Source organism: Pyxicephalus adspersus, chromosome 2 (assembly GCF_032062135.1).
Source record: "Pyxicephalus adspersus chromosome 2, UCB_Pads_2.0, whole genome shotgun sequence".
In the NCBI taxonomy this organism is placed as follows: Eukaryota; Metazoa; Chordata; class Amphibia; order Anura; family Pyxicephalidae; genus Pyxicephalus; species Pyxicephalus adspersus.
The window spans coordinates 125,407,465-125,427,528 of record NC_092859.1 but is presented as its reverse complement, the minus strand read 5'-3'; the positions used below and the strand labels follow the sequence as shown (position 1 = coordinate 125,427,528).

Sequence of the window (20,064 nt, the reverse complement as noted above, 5' to 3'; positions counted from 1 at the left end):
AAACTTTCCATTTACAATGAAGTGCTGGGCCAAATGTTTTTATTCTTAGTGGAAAACCCCCTACAAAAGTTAAAGCTTACCTAAACTCACAATTTTCACTTTATATAAAATGGCACACAACCCTTTTATGTAAGGTAAAAATTCTGTTTCAACATCCTTTTTTTAAAAAAAAAAAAAAAAAAAAAGGTGCAGCACGATGACCTACGTCACGCACCTCCGGAGCCTCTTGGGTGCTCCTTCTGTGCATGTCTGAGCACCTCGGGCATGCGCAGAAGGAGCCCGTTCATAAATTGGAAAAAAATGGCCGATCTAACACATGCGCAGTGAGATTGGCAAGTTTTTTTCCCATGTACGTCACCTGATCTGGTGCCTGTGATCTGGTCGGGTGATGTAAGAAGAAGAACCCTGAAGAAGAGGAGAAGATGGTGGCGCCCGTTGCACTTGCCCGAAGACGAATGCTGGGACGACACAGGATGGAAGAGACCTCTGGACCGATAAGACTGCTTTGCAGGAGTGAAGGTAAGTGTTTTTTTTGTTTTAGGTGGGGTTTGAGTTTACTTCCGCTTTAATTTGTCCTTATGCTTAATTTTCTGAGGTAAATCTGTCATTTTGTCTCATTCCCTAAACTGAATAAAAGGCAGACACCTAGACAAGTTTTCTTCTAGCTTTCCCACCTATTCCAGTAAAAACTTTCTAAGAAGGATGTTTTCCTCACTTTTGAGGAATTTTCTGTCATTTCCGGTTCAGTCTACAGAACAGGAATTGATAGCAAAAAAATGAAAAAAAAAGGTCATGGTTTAAAACATTTCCTACTTCATTTAAAGCTGTAGATGTACGTCAATAAGCTCTCACAGAAATTTAGGGCACTTTGGAACTATGGGTTGCCTTAATGACCAATACAGATGAAAAGGCAGTATGGCATGAAAGCAAAAGCTGAATTTCAGGGCATAATGAGCTTTCAGATACCCGGGAAACATCTAAAGATTCCAGAAGGATGAATATGCCAAAAAGGGCTATTAGACTGAGAAAAAGACAAGGTAATCTCTCAGGAAAAAAAAATAATACTAAACATTTTTATTAAAACATAGACAACCCTTTTATGTAGAGTAATGACTCTGTTGCTTTTTATTTTTTTTTATTTTTTTTTTTAGTGCAACACCCAAAAAAAAAAAAGGGTGCAGCACTGCCCCCTATTTCTTGATCTTGCTCTTGGGTGGATCGGACTGCCCTTCGGGATTGGAGGTAAGTGTTATTTTTTTTTTTGCAGTTCTCAGTTTAGTTTCTCTTTAAGTATACACATTTTAACAAAATACCTTTCCCTAAAGCTTTCTTTTTATTGTTAGGTTCTAGTGGCAGCCCCTAAACTCATCATTACTATTCCGTTCCCAGCGCTGGGGGGGTTCCTCTGGTGATTTCATAGGTCAGAAAATGAGTCTACCTACAAAAAAGAGTACAGAAAGTTAACACGACAGTGTAATCCTCACCTTTGCAGGAATTTCTTGAACACCCTCCTGTAGGCATATCCTGCTCTACGTACGCGGATGTTTTCCTTCAGCCCTAGATATTCAACTTGATGTTTGACCCTGGAAAAAAAGTTTTACCAGTGAGAAATTCCTAAAGGGTTAGGGTTATGCCAGAATATACAAAATGCCTTCCTGGTGTCCTATTGCAGAGCTTTCCAGTGAGGAAAGATTCTTTAATTTAGGACAGACACCTGATCTGTGTAATACTGGTTCCAAAACAGTGCCCCAGTGAATAGTTTAAACTATGCTTTCCCAAAACTGGCATATGGCCTGTGAATTTCCATCAAACCCCAGTTGTCTAAGGCTGGGTTCCAACCTTTCAGAGAGTGTTTATATCTGTTTTTAGATGCGTTATGGGCAATCATGCTTTTTCATGTCCTTCTAATACAATGAGCCCTATGACAAATCTCAACCTCAATGGCTAACCTGTGTTAATGAGTTTCTCTGTGTTATCGCATAGGTGAGAGGTGGACCCTAAAGTTTTTTTCTTAAAGGCAGAGCCTTCTATAGTAGGCCTAAAAAATACTTAAGCAATAAGTGGCAAATCACAAAAAATACAGATACAAATATGCAAAACACATAATCTGCAAATATGACCATAAGCAGGATACCACCGTTGATTAGTGTGACACTTTTATGCTAACACTACAATTTTGGGAATCAGCAGATGGAACATCAATGTTGCTTGGTTGACTTGGGGTAGTTTGGGTAGAAAACAGGACATATCTCCAGAATAAAAATATTTTCAGTTCCAATCAACATTTCCTTGCATTCTTGGCCCAACTGTTGCACTGACAAACCATCATTGAGGACCTTTGCAGAAGCCTTTCATATTTCATTACAATGCACATACCTGTTTTCCTCCCAGTCTCTAGATTTTTTGGTCTCATTGGGTTTGATGCACCGGATGTAATGTGGTGTACATTTCATCAATGTATTTACCAAATCATTTGCTTGTTTCTGTAAAAGGTAAAATAATTATTATTTGACAAAATGTTACCAAACGCAATTACTGGTCCAAGTATATACGGTTTTTAAAAATATACCTTGATCTTACTGCTTGCAGTAGTAGGACGTCCCTTTTTGTCTGCTTGTAGATTTTCTGGAAACAAAGCCTTAATGAAAGGTCTGAAAGACAAAATGAAAAAATAATGCAAAAAGATCCAATTTAAGGTCCAACTCACTCTTTGTAGTATTCAAGGTGTGTTTTAGAAATTAGCACTTAAGAAGTTGGGACGCCTAAGAAGGAAGTGAAACCCTAAATTGAACTCAAATTCTTATTTTTTTATGGAACTTCAAAACTGCTATGAATGCTAGAACATTAGTTACAAACCCTCTTTTTCAGTCAAGATCTGACATGAACGAATAAATATCATCCAGAAAATGTCAGATGGGAATGCTTTACAAATGTAATCTGTAATCTAGAAACAAATGTATTCTCTGGAATTAGAGATACAGGTTGGACCTTATTTCTCCTTGAGAACACATGGCATCAGCTGCTGTCAACACATATAGGCTCAGAAGGATTCACGTCACACTAAATGGTCACTTTCATTAATATTAAGTCAGAGCTCCATTGCTGTATTCGCACATTGTAGCTGCACTAACAGAGTATCTCTCTCTTGTGGTTTCCATAGCTTATTCATTATGCATTTAGTCTGTAACACGATTCCCAAACTCCGGATGGCCTACAAAATGCTGATTATTTTGTATGAATTGCCATGTTGTGTTCTAAAAGTATAGGAAACACTCACACAAATAAATCAAGAAGGATTAAACAATCACAATCATTCTTTGTAGAATTGTGCCATTAACTGCTCAGTTTTGTGAAACACAATTGCATGGTGCACATTTATAATCAATGCATACAAATCCCATGATTGTGCATTTCCTTCATTTTTTTGTCCTTTTTAACCCCCCCCCGCCAACGAATGCAGCTGTTCTGAAAACATAAAAATGCTTAACTAACAGGAAGTCCAAACCAGGGCAAATTATACTGTACACAGACATAAATAACAGCCACGCACTGTCATCAAAGATTAGTTTGTGGGAAAACCTTGGGTTCTGAATAGCTCTTACTCTACGTATTCCTTACATTTCTAGCAACCCATTGTCAAAACAACCAGTCATTTTTTTTAAAGCTTTTGTTGGGAAAAATAACCTCTTGGGCTATTTAGAGACCATAAATACTATTTCTTCCCTAGGTTATGGTTTTCTGCAGCATCCACACGGAAAAAGGCTGTCATATAAGGCAGCGCAGATGTGAAGTCTGCCAGCTACGCTCGCTGAAAGTAGTTGTCATTGCATACGATCTATATCGTACATTTCATAAGAAACATCTTGGCAATACTTCCTTGACGCTATGTAATGCTTTACATTATTATTAGATGCATATTAGTCATTTAGACAAATAATTTCCTACCAATTAAAGAAGCATCTTCTTTCCACATAGTACTGATTAGCATCCAACCCAAATGGATTTATCTAATAATAACCTATCCTATAATAGTCACCCCAATTACTACAGACATGCACCAAAATTAGACAATGGAAGCAAAGCTAGTGCATGTAGGATTATGGGATTAAGAGAGAATCTGCAAGATAAAACATTCATAATATGTATTTTTTTTAGTTTATTACCAACTTGTGTATGAAAAAGGCTGGTACAGGTGGTCAGTCTTGAGTTCAGATCAGTTTCCAGTCCAATAAAATAAAATCAGCTCCGACTTTGATCTGAAGAAAATTTACATTCAGCCTATTGTTTCCCAAACCTGGGCCAGTTGTGAAGGTATTGGACGTGCTGGTAAATCCTGATCGAAAGTATGTGATTATGTGATGTGCTTTCACTTTGTACTATTATGTGGTTATAATGCAGCTGATGGAAAAATAGATAAGATAGAGAAAAAGATTTACCTAGAAATAGATAAAAAGCTGGATTTTAAGGCTGTTTACACATGATAGATTTTTGTTGTTGGAAAAGATCTTTCACAAGAGTTTCCAACGACAAAAGATTGAAAGATGAATGAACGAGTACTGTACATACAGCACGTTCTGTTCTATGGAGAGGGAAGGGAGAGAATGAGGGAGCGGCACCCTGATTCGTCTTCTGTCGTTCATGGATCCGCCAGGACAGATCCATGAATGTGGATTGGTCGCTGTACACGTCAGATTCTATTCCGAGACGAGCCCTGAGGCTTGTATAGGCAGAGAATCATCTGACGTGTGTACATCTGAAGTTCTGCCATGTGAATTATACAGCCAGCTAAACATTGTGTAACTGGTATTGTGATTGGTAACTAATGTATATATTAGATGATTGCTATGCAGATGGAAGGTGTGCTAGAGTACCAAACAATAAGAGTGCAAGCAAAATTCTTCTTCAATAAATGAATTATGTCTTGGATTTGTTATTTTTAATGCATCATGCACAATGGACAAATATGTAATAGGAGAGGAGAGATGCCCTGTATGCTCCTTTGTAAGTGACATTATCACTGCCAAATCTTCCACTCAGGGCTTTATGCATTTTTTACATCCCTCCACCATTTTTTATTAATTGGAAAACAATTACCTATACTGACATACTCTGAAAACTGATTAGAAAGATAGTTATTGCATGCCATCATGCTTGTAGTTAGTATTATAACAAGCATAATATCAAGGCAGGGGAAACTGGTTTAAGTAGACAGATGTAAAATGTTTCTGCTTATCAAGTGTTCCAACAATAGAAAAGATTTAGAGCTTGTGATATGTAAAAATGTCCATAGACCAAGACTTCCCATAGCAGCTGGACAAATAAGCATGATTTGACAACCGAATGATATGTTCATTTTCTATACGCATATAGTGGCTGCAAAATCTTCTCTCCAGTCTGATAAACTGGCAGCAGTTGGCTGTTACCATACACTTGTTGAACTGGTATGGGCGAGGCTTCTTGAGACAAAAAAGTTTGAGGACAGTGCTGAAGTGTAGAGGGTAAAGAGAGCTTGCAAATATTTGGGGGATGCAAAAAAAAAAAAAAAAAAAAAAAACTTTCAGAGGCGGCCTAGAGGATAGGGGGAAAAAAACAGGCACAAATTTTGGGGGGTCGAAAAAAAAAAAAAAAAAAAACAAACAACTTTTTCACACCATATACTTGCCGATTGGTCTTACTGTTAGACAAATAGTATAGATAGACACAAATAGAGAAGATCTTTAATATGTCACCCCCAAAACTTAGTAAATGGCAATTCTGTACGGATTTTAATTTCAGTCTGCAAATAATTTCAGAGGCTGCAAAAAGATGTTAAATTGCTAACTAATGTCAATGCGTGTCAGTATAAAGCATTGTTTTTAAAGGTTACATTTATTTGTTGTGTAGATTGGGTGGGACAGTAAGATGATTCGTTTAGCTGTTACAGACAGTTTATACAACTCATTAAGTCTTGTTTCCTTTAAAGCAAAAGAGTACTTATTGAAGTACTTATTACTGTTTAAGAAGTTCTAATTCAAAGAATAACAACTGAAAGTTTTGTGGATTGCAGAACAACCTAGAGAACAAAAGATTTAGATTGCTTTGTTTACTGAGTGGACCAGGCCCTTAACTCCCTGAAAACCGACATTTTTTCGCATGGAAATTCATTTTACATTGTAGGCTATAATTCACCGAAATATGTCCAATATTTAATAAATTTATTATTAATTTTTAATAAAAAAAATAGTGAAACGTAATAAAACTGTACAGTAGCATGTATAATATATATATATATTATATAAAGATTTGTGTGTATTGGACTCAATACAGCTATTTTGTATTGAATCCAATACAAAATTATTTGAATTTCCCTGCCGATCCTCCTGCCCGCACTGACATCACCGGGAACCCCCGGAGATCGTCTCTGCATTCGCCAGCTGAAGACCAAAGAGGAAGGACGTGTTCCCCGGGGACCAGCAGGACGCCGGTGACACGGATGGAACAAGGTAAGTGGGGTTATTTTAGGTTTAAAGCGACCCCAAGTGTGACTCGGGATTACCGCTTTTAGAATGTAAAATCCACCCCGATTCAACTTAACATTCTGCAAATAAGACTAGCGATTATATATAGAGTGTAATAGGGTTTGGTAAAACTAGTAAAGGACAGGACATGGAACCAAAGAAAGAAAAGATGTAGCATGTGAACTAACCTTCAGCAAATTAAAATCTATACCTACCAACTAATTCCCAGTAGTTGGTGTATAGAATGATCACAGCACCACAGAAAGTGTAAGTGTTTGTTTATGGCTAGACACATGGACAAATTTAAAGCTTAATTCTAGCCACCTATAAGACTCAATGCAGATCTGTATTTACACCCATTTACAGTGTTACACCCTTTAGCTGAACTCCAGCCTTCTATTAGACTTCAGTCTTGCACAGTTGTATGGGCTCCTCTTCTGTACTATAAATGTGTATGCTGATTTTACTGTACATAGTCAGCTTCTAACAGTAAGCATCAGAGGCAAGCGAAATAGAACCTGCCTCATTCCATGGTTGATGGAAACCTGCATCAATTAGACCAAGAATGTCGGAAGTCCAGCCCAGAGGCCAATTGTGGCCCATGTTCAGATTTCCACTGGCCCCCAACCTTTGTCATTACAGGGAATCCCCTACGTCATTACAGTGGGCACATGCTGTGCGGGACCTGCACGGACCATGCCCACTCTGACTCCAAGAACATGCTTAGCACGGACCCCGTACTGACGTCAGACTTTGTGCATGTGAACTTCCCTTATGTCACCCTGGTGGGTGTGTGCTGTGCGGGACCCACACAGACCATGCCCACACTAACCCTGGTTAGTGGTCAGCCCCCACACATTTTCACCTCACAAAAACTGGCCCTCTTTGCAAACAGTTTGGACACCCCTGAATTAGACTTCTTCCTCAGCTGAAATGTCCTTGGTCTTTTTTAGAAGACCCAAACACACGGACTGACTGCTAAAACCCCCATTAATCAATAGACACAGAGATGGCCACATAGTACTTACAGTTGACTACTTTGCATCAGTTCAATGAGGTCTGTAAATAGGACATCCCTGTTTCTTTCACAGAATCCATCCATGTCATAGGACACCTGAAAAACAATATAAAAATTACAGGTCAAAGTAAAATGAAACCATAGCACTTGTAAACTGAAAACAGGGATTTGCTAATTTAGAGAAGAAAGGGACAGATCCAAATCTTTATCCATCTCAGGCTACCCTAACTTGTATATATATAATATAGTGGCAGAATGAAATATATGATGCCATATTTTTATATACCGTATATAAAATCCATGTCATCTATATGGATTAATAAAGTAATTCTAGCTGTTAAAGGAATTTCAATATATTCATATTGTTTTTGAAGTCCACTGAACCAGCTGGGTGGCTGTTGTCTACTCCCTGGGGATGTTGTGTGGACTTTTTGCAACTACTGATTCCTGTTACCAGGAGATATAGAGTGGGTACTCAAAACCTTGCATACAAGTATGATTTTTCATTTGTACCCGTGTTATATATGGATGTTGTATATTGAACAACTGCTTACATATTGTCTATATATTTTGTCTAGATCTGTTCAACGTATCCTAATATTGTCATTCTTGAAGAAGCACCCTCAGCATTGCGAAACACGTCGTATGCAGGATACTCTTTGCTACCTTCTATAGAAAACATTTTTTTTGATGTGGAAGGTTTTTTGAGGAAAAGTAACTATGCAGATAATGTTACATTGTTCTTTATGGATATATGTCAGCTTTTGTGAACTTTAATTATTTGTTTTGTTATAATAAAATTTTTGATTTGAAAAAATAATGATATAGCCCTTGAAAGTACCACTTTGGAACTCTCTTGTGTAAAAATTTAATTTTGCCATATTTGTAGGATATTTGGCCGCATGTACCTCAGTTTTCCCTGAGAAAGGGATTAAAGGCCCTGGATGGGGCATTGCCTAATTGTGTTGCTGCAGAATTGCAATTTTTTATTTGAGAACACGACCCGGAGTGTCCTTTTAATAACTAACAATATCACACTTGATTGGTCTTATCTGTAGATATTTTTCATAATGGCTCAAGGTCCAGATACACACATTTTTTGCAGTCTGAACATGAACACTACTAAATAGGGTTAACACAACAAAGGGACCGATTTCCTTTACAGATATGCTCTGGACTGTATTTTATTACCAACTGTGGCTTATTTTGAAAAGGTTTTAACAATATTGTAAAACCAAAAGAGGATGCAGGTGGGGACTAAAAAAATAAAACGACATTGTCAGGAAAGAATAGCTTAAAAAATAATCTCCCTTTAATTCTACTTCCTAACATTGTAGGTCAGACAATGACACCATTCAATTAGAAGACATCAGTTACTTCAAAATGTGAATATGGTAATAGGATTATGACCATTTACAGGCTCTGGGAATTTATAAGGAACAAACCCATTTTAGAATTATCTGGTGCAGAGAAACCATATCCAGCATAGCCTGTGAGGTGCCCTGATCCTCTGTTTTGGCAGTGCCTAATAGCAATTTAGGAAATGTTGTTCTGGATACTACAGTTTACTTTTAAGTAATGACTATATCAACCTATTTGACAAAATGTTCAACTGTTGTGCACACCCTTTTTATAAAACAGGGAACCTGACATTCCCTCAAACATTCCCTTGTGGAAACCAACTACTGCTATTGAAACACATGGACCTTGAAGATTCCCACAAGGAATTGTTTGAGAGAATTTCCTAGTCCCCGTTTTATAAAAAGAGCACTATATCTAGTCTGTAGTTTATTTTACAACACTGTTTAGATACAGTTATACAGTGCACAGAGTACAGATAAATCAACCTGAAAAATACAATGATAAATACAGAACATACAAACTTATAGTACAAAAAAAATAAAAAACTGCAGAGTCATTTGCTTTAATATACAGTGAGGGAACGAAGTATTTGATTCCCTGCTGATTTTGTATGTTTGCCCTCTGTCAAAGAAATGGCCAGTCTATAATGGTAATGGTAGGTTTATTGTAGCTGTGAGAGACAGAATAACAACAAAAGAACCCTCAAAAACCCAGTGCTGTTTTTGTATTTGTACGGATATAGTAAAAAAACATATAAAAAGTCAGCTCAACAAACAGTCTATAAATAAATTATAATCAAAGTGATTCAGTGCCATGACAGTTTTATACTATCTGCAATAGTGAAAAATGAGCTCTCTAAAAGGACTGACATGTATCGGAGGGGTGTCTTATTTATATATTCTACCTATAGTGTTTGATTAGCCTTTTAGCTAAGGATCAGCTTTATTTCCATGAATTATATTAGCTTCAACATATGTATTTATGATATTGTATGGTCACAATATCACAATGACCACAGGCTTAAAATAATACATGTTCAGCTTTCTAAAAAAAAAAATATGGGGCTGAATATCTAAAAAAAAGTTAAACCATACATAAAGCGAGCCTCTCAATCACTTCTTTTTACAGGAATATGAACAACTTCCTGAGCTTTTTTTTTCAGCCATAATTTAAATCCCCAAATTGCTTTAATTTGTAATTTTCACTTTCATGCTGTTGATAAAATTAAAACTGCTTTTCAGTTTACTGGTAACCGCAACATGATTCTAAAGAAATGAGCGAACAAGGCAAAGTGAGAACGTCTGTCAGCACATTCTTGGGCAATTAAACAAAATGCATACACATAGAAGGGAGTATTAAATAAACACTGTGGCAGGTTTATTAGGATTCGGACGTCAGTGTAAAAAAATGAAAACGCTGCAAAACATCTGACCATGCAGACTGCACCGATTAATTGTGGATTAATTTTGTTCAAAACGTGGAGACCCAACAAGCTATCCGATAAAGCCAGAGTTGTATGCCAAGGAAGAAGTTGGTGTGTGCCACACTCATACACAATTCAAATGATCAATTTTGAAATCCATTTATCATCCAGAACTATCTAGATTTACTTACAATTTTGCTAATTTAAGAACAAAAATGTAATTATATTGGCAGCTGTATTACCTAACCTAACCGCAGATCTTTCTTCTTTCATTTGTACCTAGTGATCCTGCCAAGAACCACACTTACCTAACATGACCATATTATATGAAGTAGCAGTGTTGTTATCCTAGGACAGGAATTGATTAGAACTACAGAACATCTATCTTTCAACACATAGGGGGAGATGTTCTGCAGTCCAGAGAGATACCATGGAACAAAGCTAACAATCAGCACAGGCAGAGAACACAATAAGTAATCCGTTCACTAGGGTTCTAGCGGAATCAACTGGTAATTTTTGCCCATTCTTGCATAAATTAATATAACAAAACACATTTGATGTTACAGTGAACAGAACAAAAGGGTCCAAATTTATTTTCAAGTTTCACAGACACTTTAACACCCAGTTTGCCACGCGTTACTTTTTATCCTTCTGGACAATAGTGTTAGATTTGTTGTATTTTTCTCGTAAAGTTGATCTTAGCTGACAACAGTGTTAGATTTATTCTTTTATATCATTTAGTCATGTGGCTATAGGCATCGCCCTAATATAAAGCACCTGAAACTGCTGACCTCTGCTACACCCCTCCCCCCTTCCCATGCCTTCTTTCTTACTTTGCCTGTTCTATATGTTGCCCACCATTGCCAATAGCTTGCTGCATGAAACCTCTTTATATATCTCATCTATTTCAGTGTGTTACACAATTAGTAGAAGTCATACTATTTCCAAACACCTAACCACCACTGTGTTATGTTGTGCATCGTATTATATGTTACCACCTAGGAATCTGAAAACAGCCCCATTTTTAATTATGGTGCCAGAAGCCACCAAGACAGAGACATAAAAAGCAGCTTCAGGCACCATGTTGGCACAGTGGCAGGACAAATATACATGAAATTATAGAAGTGACAGACCAGGGGGGAGCAATTTTCTCCAACCTCACATACAGCAAAGAGAAAGCTGCTTTTGCATGTTAAGCATTTCCCAACTTTTGTTGGGTTAAACATTCACACAATACATTTACTGCATTAGGTCAAGCTCATGTGAAAAGATTTCAATGCCAAAACCATTCACCTTACACATAACTTTTGGAAATATGCACTGTAGTTTTGAATATGTTCTAAGAATTCATCTTACATTTCAGCAAACCAGAAACATTATTTTTTCTGATGTTTGGATGTATGTTGTTTTCTGTTATTATTATGCGTTAATCCTTTGCTTTCAATTTTACATACCAGAAATGATTGTGACTGCTACATTCTGTTTCTAATATTCTTGCAGATAATTCAGGCCTACCTTTCCAGCATAATGATGAATGATAAAGCCCTGGTTCCAGCTATTGAAGTGTTCATGGGTCCCCACAGCCATCTGGAGTTTTTGCATAAGTGTCTGATCAGCCCCTTCTCCCACTGCATGCATTGTGGCACATACATCATCCAAAATACTCATTACACCTGGTGGGTTCTGGAAAGCATAAAAAGTGATACAAATTAAACAAACCTTGTTATAGTACACTTTTATACAGTACTAACAATACTTTGTAATGGAAGAAAAGTTGTACATATCTCCCCTTCCTATGCAGGAGGCAGCGACTCTGGACAGCCAGATTTTCCCATCATTGACTCAAAACAGAACTCTCCATAAACCTAAATAGGACAGCTCTAGACATAATTGTAACATTCACAGATATGTAGAAGGAGAGGAGTCTGTTGTGCCCTGCTGTATTTCAGAGAGCAGGTAATGTCAAACAAAGAATGAAGAAGTGCTTGACATAAAAAGTGCTCTCCATTTAATCAAGTGGATCTATAGTGATAAAATGAACCTGACTGTCAAATGTGGAAGTCAAAAAAGCTGATCGAATAAGTCTTCAATCTTGTATTACTTTATTGGGTTTAGGGATGGTTTTCAAGCCTAACTGCATAAAAGCAACGGTTTCCACCAAGGATGATGGTTGTCAAACCTGAAATAGGTGTACGTACAGTAGGATCTCGCCTATCCGGCTTGCGACTATCCAGCCTCCGTACTACCCGGCCTAGTACAGAGTCTGGAAAAAAAAAAAACAATCTTCATTCTAAAATGCCAGGGTGGCGTGGGCGGATGTCTGCTGCGGTGTTTCTGCAGGGTGCACATGTAGACATCTATGCTGCCTGCTCTCCGGCTTTTTTTGTTATTTAGCCCACCTTGGCACCACATTAGGCCGGTTAGTCGAGAGTCTACTGTAGCCAATTTAAACAGTGAAATATTGACATCTGATAGCTGATGAGACATTTCTTTGAATCATTGCTCTAACTCATTTAATTGTGTGTATAAATTTAAGCCTGAGCTATTGTGGTCTGAAAACAGGTCTTTTACAGTACATAGATAAGGAGTCAGCAAAGAATCAATCCTAAATCTTCTTTAAAAAGGAATATAAAAAAATACCTTAAATCTAGAAAAAGGAATACTTGCAACATAATAAATAGATAATCCAAATATGAGAAAATCATTCATAGAAACATTGTTCTGTTCACACTTACCACTTTATTCTCAATAAGGTCACATACAATCTTATTGTTAAAATAGTCTATTGGGGTCCATCTAATGCCTTCCTGTACATATTCTTCCTGCAATTCAAAGCACATAAAACTATAAAACAGGTACAAATAAATAACTGAAAAATACCTAAATAATTAATCTTATCCAATTTGTGACAGTGAAAAACCTAACAAGACACAAATGAAAAATTAAATAATGGACATGTTTCTAAATACTCATATGGGTGTTGCAAAATATTTAGAGGCAAGGGAATTCCAAAATCATGCAGTTAGGTTAATTGGCTTCCCCCAAAAAAATTGACCTTAGACTGTATTAAAGACATGTGACCATGGTAGGGAGATTAGATTGTGTGCCTCTAGCTAGTAACATGACTATGGACTTTGTACAGCGCTGCGTAACATGTCGGCACTATATAAATACTCTAAAATAAATAATATTAAAAGGGAATCACCCATGCAGGGTGAAGTTAGCAAAAAAATTTTTGTTTAATGTTTTTGTCCCCTTCAGCTCAGGGCTATCAAACCTAGTGGAGCACAATGCACATCTGTAGAGTGGACCTCTGTACTTTATACATGGGTGAATTCTTTTAATTCTTTCTTGCACTGGCATAGCCACAGTGAGGCTATACTGCTGCTTTCTAAATGAACCCATTAGTTCGGTTTAAAACATGTGAATTTATTCTTCAATGCTATGGGCAGAACTGGAAAAAAAAAGACAAGAATCAAGTATAAAAAACGGCAAGAGCTTACTATTTATCACCCCTAATTGTCAATCTGCCTAATCAGGCAGATCTAGGGATCTTATACCCAAAGATGGTGTCAATGCCATTTTCATGGTGGCCATGGGGCCATTTTTTTTTTCAGGGGTCATTAGTCGAAAAAGATAAAAAAAAACAAACAAAAAAAAAACAATGGCAATCATTGAAACTTTGAACCACTAAAACAATTTTTTCTTCCTGGCGTCTGTGCTTCAGTGAACAGACACAGCTACACACTTTACAGGGAGGAATGGGTGAGCCCAGTTCAGCTACCTCATTTATCTTCATGAAATGTTCAGTTGTGCCACTCCATGAGGAAAACTGTAAGTAAACATTGTCTAACATGGCAGAGAGCCAGGCATTGTAGTGGGAGACCTCAAAGCATATGAGATCTGTGTCGTATACTACCTATGGAGGGGTGAGGGACTGTTTCTAATAAAAAGAAACCCTGGAAGGTGGGCATCAAAATGCTAATAAATCATACTTTTTTTCCTGCAAAATAATAAAAAAAAGTAGCACAATAAAGGTAAACCGTAAAAGATTATAATGACGGTTAGATTACACAGAAAAAAGGTAATGCTATGCTGAAATCTCCATAACACTAATACAAGGACAGAACTTACATCCACTAAGTAGTCGAAGACTCGAGAATGAAGTGCTTTGGCCAGGGCATCTCTAGTATAGCAGGCCTGCTCCACATTCAGAGTCACATTGATTGACTCGGACTTGCCACCCCACTTGCTATCCATCTGTCTGCTTGTCAATTTCTCCTTTAAGCGACTTTCATTTATCCCAAGAAGGAATGTAGGGAATGCTAAAACTGTAAACAAAAAAGACCTTTACAAACCAGAACAAATATTCAGGTCATTTTTGTATAACCAGAGTTCACAGGCAATATATATACACATACACACACGAAAAACATATATTCAGACAATAAAGGACATTAGAATCACCATCAGTTGTGAACCCAAAAAAGTATTGGGGAGTCCTCATCCCTGGCAAGCTGTAAGCACTTTCACACAACTTTAGCAGTCACATACAGTTCCTCTTTAAATTAAGTTTCATTTACAGAAGTTAACAATAACTACCTATGATTACTGTGGTAAACACAGACAGCATGATATTCTAGGTGCCTCCAACAGTCCCTAGAGTATCATCTGTGTGTTTATGAAAATGATAGTTAAATAAGTTTGCTAAATCAAATGTGTATTTTAAGGTCATGATTTATGCAGCTCTGGAGCAAAAAGAAGAGGGCTTTATACCATATGACATACTCATCCATTGAACTACAGCTTTTTAAATCACTCCACTGCACAGATTACGTTTTCTAAACAAGCAGGGCGACATATTTCTTCTGCATCTACTTTTTTGTTTAATGAGCTTCCAACTGCACTTCTGCTAACAAGACGGTATAGACTCTAATATTTTTAGGATGTTGGAAACAATTTATAAGCATTAAAGAGTACTTTACTTCCCCCTGGCCCTTTGTTCTCAATTAAGAACAGACTGCAGCAACACTGTCTGTATATATCTGCAGACCACATTACTGCTAATGTTTCATCACACCAATGGAGCTTAGCAAAGATTGGTACGGTCATACATCTTATTGAGTTGTGCTGTGAAAACAAGACTAAATGTTTATTTTAAATAAACAGCCAACATTTGTTTTAGGAAAGTCTTTGAACAGCAATGTTGCACACAAAACTCTTTAGAAGTATGAAAGCAAATTAGAAATTGGATGCAATGATCATGTGAGGCAATTTCTGTTACAGAAGGTTGAGATACGACTTTACTATTAGCAAATGGACATTTAACCCTTCTCTTGTCTTGCCGTTATTATAGGTGGTACATCAGGCTTTAAAGACTGCATCTGCTTTCAATTCATTAATAATGGGTTGAGGATAATGTAGAGCTAGGAACGGGACTCCTGCATAATGAGCCATCCAGTAGATACAACTCACATACACTTCCTGTAAATCAGTACATGAACTTGATATCCCTGATCACTAATTGCAATGGCTGAATGATAACTACAAGATAAATAACATTTGTATAATCTTTTTAACTACCTCTACAATAAAATAAACTTTTATTTACAAGAAAGCATAAAAGAAACATACAGATTACTTTGAGATCCTGTCTTTGATGCTTAGATATGAACACAATAAAACCTGTTACTATATACAGTATATATCACATCCATATTTTAAAATGCTAGGGGGGCACTTTAGTACAGGCTCTGTGATAATAAACAATTAGGATGATAATCGTTATGTAATTGCTCTGCATCTACTATCTAGGTCCCTCCTAATATTTCTTTTAAAACTTTGTGCTGTCTTGGAAGGAAGAGATTTAGAATGGCCTTGCTCTATGTATGTTGCTTACTTCTACTATGAAAGTTAGAAAGCCATGAGACCTTATAACAATTTTGTGATGATGATGATGATCCCTTCCACTTATATCCTGAACAGATTTAGGGGCAATTTAGAATAAATTTTATAAATTGGTATTTGTGGGGGGCAAACTTCCTGTTTTAAAGGCCCATTTATTTCTGCTATAAGTATGGAATAATCAGAGGATCAGAAAAATGTACGACACTTCCATGTTCTTCCACATTATTTTAAATGCTGTACATAGAGAACTTCTGCTTTTGATTTCATGACCTTTTAAAAGGGGAAGTAGATATATGAACATTAGAGTACAATACATAATATCTTAATCTATCCGGATCTTTGAAATTTCAGATAAGATTTATTGGACACAGCCAGGATTTCTGCTACACATATGGACATCAAGGCGGTTATAGGAAGATCCGACATCATCTTGGCATACACAAAAAAGTCATTTTATATAAAATAAGGGTGCTTCCTGATTTACTATAAATAAAATGATGGTCCTAATTTTCAGATGAAATCTCTTTTGCATGCTGTATGTATTATTTTTTTAGTTAATAACCCATACATGAAGGCTTATAAAACATGTGCTATTAATTGAACAGAGGGAATACAAAGGGGGAAAAAACAGTGTGGCTGAATATTAGGCTTAAGGATAAAAAAAAAATCTAGAACTTTTTATCATAAAAGGACCTAGTAAAAATCATTAGCACGATTTTGAAATATGCATGGAAAAATGTATTTATCTAAACAAAAAAACCTAAGTATCATTATAACTGCATTTAGTATGGAAGCAGACCAGGCACAGGTCTTCAGGCGGCAGTCACATGTGCAGAAATAATCCATCGGCCAAGGAGTTTTTTCTTTTCTTTCACAAGTACCGTAATGTGTTTGGAGCAGCAGAGCACGCCTGCTTAACATCAGATCTAAAACGATGACAACGCTAACTGAAGGCTGCTATAATTCTGTATTTAGATTGTGGCAATAGGATAAGAGTGCATGTTTTGTACTGCTGAATTTGGGAATTTGAAATAGGTAAGTGCTGTGAATAGTGCTTGTGCTGTGAATAGACATGCTTAAGCTGATGTAGCCCAACTTGGAACAGAGTTTGATTGTTGTTTGTATCTGTACTCAGACAGGAACAGGAGCTACCACAGACCGTTCCAGTGCTGCCTAATAGCAATGTTATCCAATGTGGATGAATTTCTCTATTCCTAGGTCTAAAGGATGACAAAGAGGGAAATGTGGCATGGAAGCAATCACTAATTTGCATTTGTAATTTTCACTTTCCCCCGTGTAGGGAACATAGGATTGTGGTAGGGACATTAGATTGTGAGCTCCTTTGATATACAGTTAGTAACTATGTAAAGCAATGTGGAACACCCCAGTTATATAAAAAAATACAAATGTAAAAAAAAAATGTACTAAGGTAACATGTAATGGGTTAAGTAATGATCACAACATTCTACGCTATGTATCTTTAGCCTTTTCAGGGATGCCAGCCATAAAGAGAATTAACCAAAATAGCTTAAGAAAAAAACAGCAAACAATGGCTTTCAAAAGTCAAATTGCTATTTCATAATGAAAAAAATAAATCCTAACCTAGGTGAAATCTTTGCTGCTAAATATAACTTTTTATGAGAAACGAATGAAAAAGTTGAATTTAGGTCAGGTTGGAAAATGTACATTGATAGTAAAGTACCCGACTGGGTTCTGTTTAATCAAATTTGAAAGCATGCAAACATACACTTATCTCAATTAATTAAGAGATTAAGAAAATATATTAGTAGATTTCCATTGTGATCGTTTGCAAAAAATCAACCATGAATCTACTGCAGTATGTTGTAGTAAGATCAACAGATTTTTAGTAGATGGTTAGGATTTACATTGAATAGGTTGAATGAAGTTGTGAATTGATCCAATTAAGGATGAATCCTGTATGGCAGCTTATGTCAATGAAGGGCACCAATATGAATCATACGGCCAATTTGAGAACATCTTAAAAGGAATTCCTAACACTAAATCTTTTTAGTGTTAGGAGATCTGCTGTAGTTAATTTATATTATGAGCAGTACATGATAGTAGAATAATTATGTGGACATAAAAATTATTTCTACCTTTTATTACAAGTTAGATTTTTAATTAAGAGTTATTTATTATTGAGTTCAACTATTCATTTTTCTATATACCATATTCTTTTCTATAAAGTCTTACGAAGGGATTCATATTCTGTTTGGATAAACTGCATGATGAATTAATGTCTATATTTTAATATCTGGCACTTAAGATGTTATTTTCTCAAGCAAACAAGACGATTAGACAGACAAGACAAACTTGTCATCTGTAGAAGTTGTTGTATAATAATTAGTTTGCAGTGCTTCATTGTACATTTTGCCAAGCACCAGCTGCTGAAAAACTGGAACAACAGTAACATCTGCTGACCTGGGAGTGTGCTGAAAACATTTAATAATGTTTAGATCACATTAACACCCAAACATTCCTACTGACCAAAGCAGAGGCCTCAAAGTCAATAATCTCTTGGAACAAATAGATGTTATATTTCCAACAGGGGCAAATTCAGATGAAACATTGTCTGGCAGGGTGCCGGGAGTTTTGGCACATGCATATTGTAAAATGTTTGTCAGAATTGTAAGCCTAACACTTAAATCATTTGTGGCTTTACCCAATGCTGTGGAGTACAGTGGAACCTTATAAAGAAAAGATGATAATAGCAATACCTGATAGAAAATGTGAAAGCTTCTCTCTCCTGGATTTCTCATCACCACCCGAGATTTTTCCAGCAAAAAGTTGGAGATTTTTCCTCCATCTGGTTCTCCCCCAGGGCTGAACTGAATCTCAAAGTATTTTCCCTATTCAACATGAAAAAGTAAAACAGCACCATTATACCACAATATTTTATCCTCTAAAAAATATCCTTACTGGGTACAGAATGATATGTAACTGGAACTGTGTCAGCTGTCTTTTAGAATGCTCAGAAACTGCAGGGTAATAGTGAGAGATACTTACAGAACAATGTTTGCATCCATAAAAGTCTGGATTAAAAGACAATTCTAGAAAAAAACAAAGCACTGAAAGCCTTCTCTTTTACCTTTTCAAAATCTTTGCTCTATAGCCATAAAGTTTCTGTCCCCCACTTAGGACATCACCTTCATTTCAATATTATACCTATCTTCAGAATGGCTGGGAATTCTGGTCCACATCCCACGTCAGATCCTAATACCACAATACCCATATATATTGTGATATAAGACTAACGTAACGTGACTATGTTGTATGCTGACTGCCCACATCAACACATTTCCATTGACTTATTAACAGCAAAAGCAGTATAAAGCCAAACATGCGGTCAACCAGTAAGGAACATTATGGACACAGAACATGAATGCTGCAATATAACATAGTATGCAGCAAGTCACACCCATATACCAACCCTGTTACTTTCAAACTAAAAATATTCAGAGCCACCAGCAAATCATTTAACGTAATTACATCACCTTTGTAGTCTTTGGAACTACAAAGCTTTGTATAAACCACAATGAATGAGAAAGGAAGTGATGTGTGGTCAGTAATGTTGCAGAACTGGATGCTAACCAGCAATCCGAAAACTCAATTCACTGGACCGAGGAGGACTGCAGCAATGCAGGCTTCCTACAAAAGCAAATGCACCCAAGTATCAAGCAGGTAACAATGTAATACTTTTATTAAAAAAAAAATGTTCCTTATAGGTAAATCAATTTTAAATCAATGTTTTTCTGTGCATTTTATGTACTATAACTCACAAACAATATTTAATGTATAAATAACAGTGTTAAACCGAGGTATTTTTTTAAGTGGAT

The 20,064-nt window shown here is 36.5% G+C and overlaps 1 protein-coding gene across 1 annotated transcript in view; it reads right to left on the bottom strand.

Annotated features, from left to right (window-relative positions):
• MYO1E (myosin IE) overlaps positions 1–18,455 on the bottom strand; it is a 46,703-nt gene extending 28,248 nt beyond the window's left edge. The window contains exons 1-8 of the mRNA XM_072399089.1: positions 18,422–18,455; positions 14,435–14,631; positions 13,036–13,122; positions 11,816–11,983; positions 7,526–7,611; positions 2,570–2,651; positions 2,377–2,483; positions 1,485–1,583 (exon numbers count right to left, since the gene is read on the bottom strand). Of these exons, the coding sequence (XP_072255190.1) occupies positions 1,485–1,583; positions 2,377–2,483; positions 2,570–2,651; positions 7,526–7,611; positions 11,816–11,983; positions 13,036–13,122; positions 14,435–14,631; positions 18,422–18,455 (860 nt within the window). The remainder of the gene's footprint in view (positions 1–1,484; positions 1,584–2,376; positions 2,484–2,569; positions 2,652–7,525; positions 7,612–11,815; positions 11,984–13,035; positions 13,123–14,434; positions 14,632–18,421) is intronic.
• Positions 18,456–20,064: the final 1,609 nt, after the last annotated feature.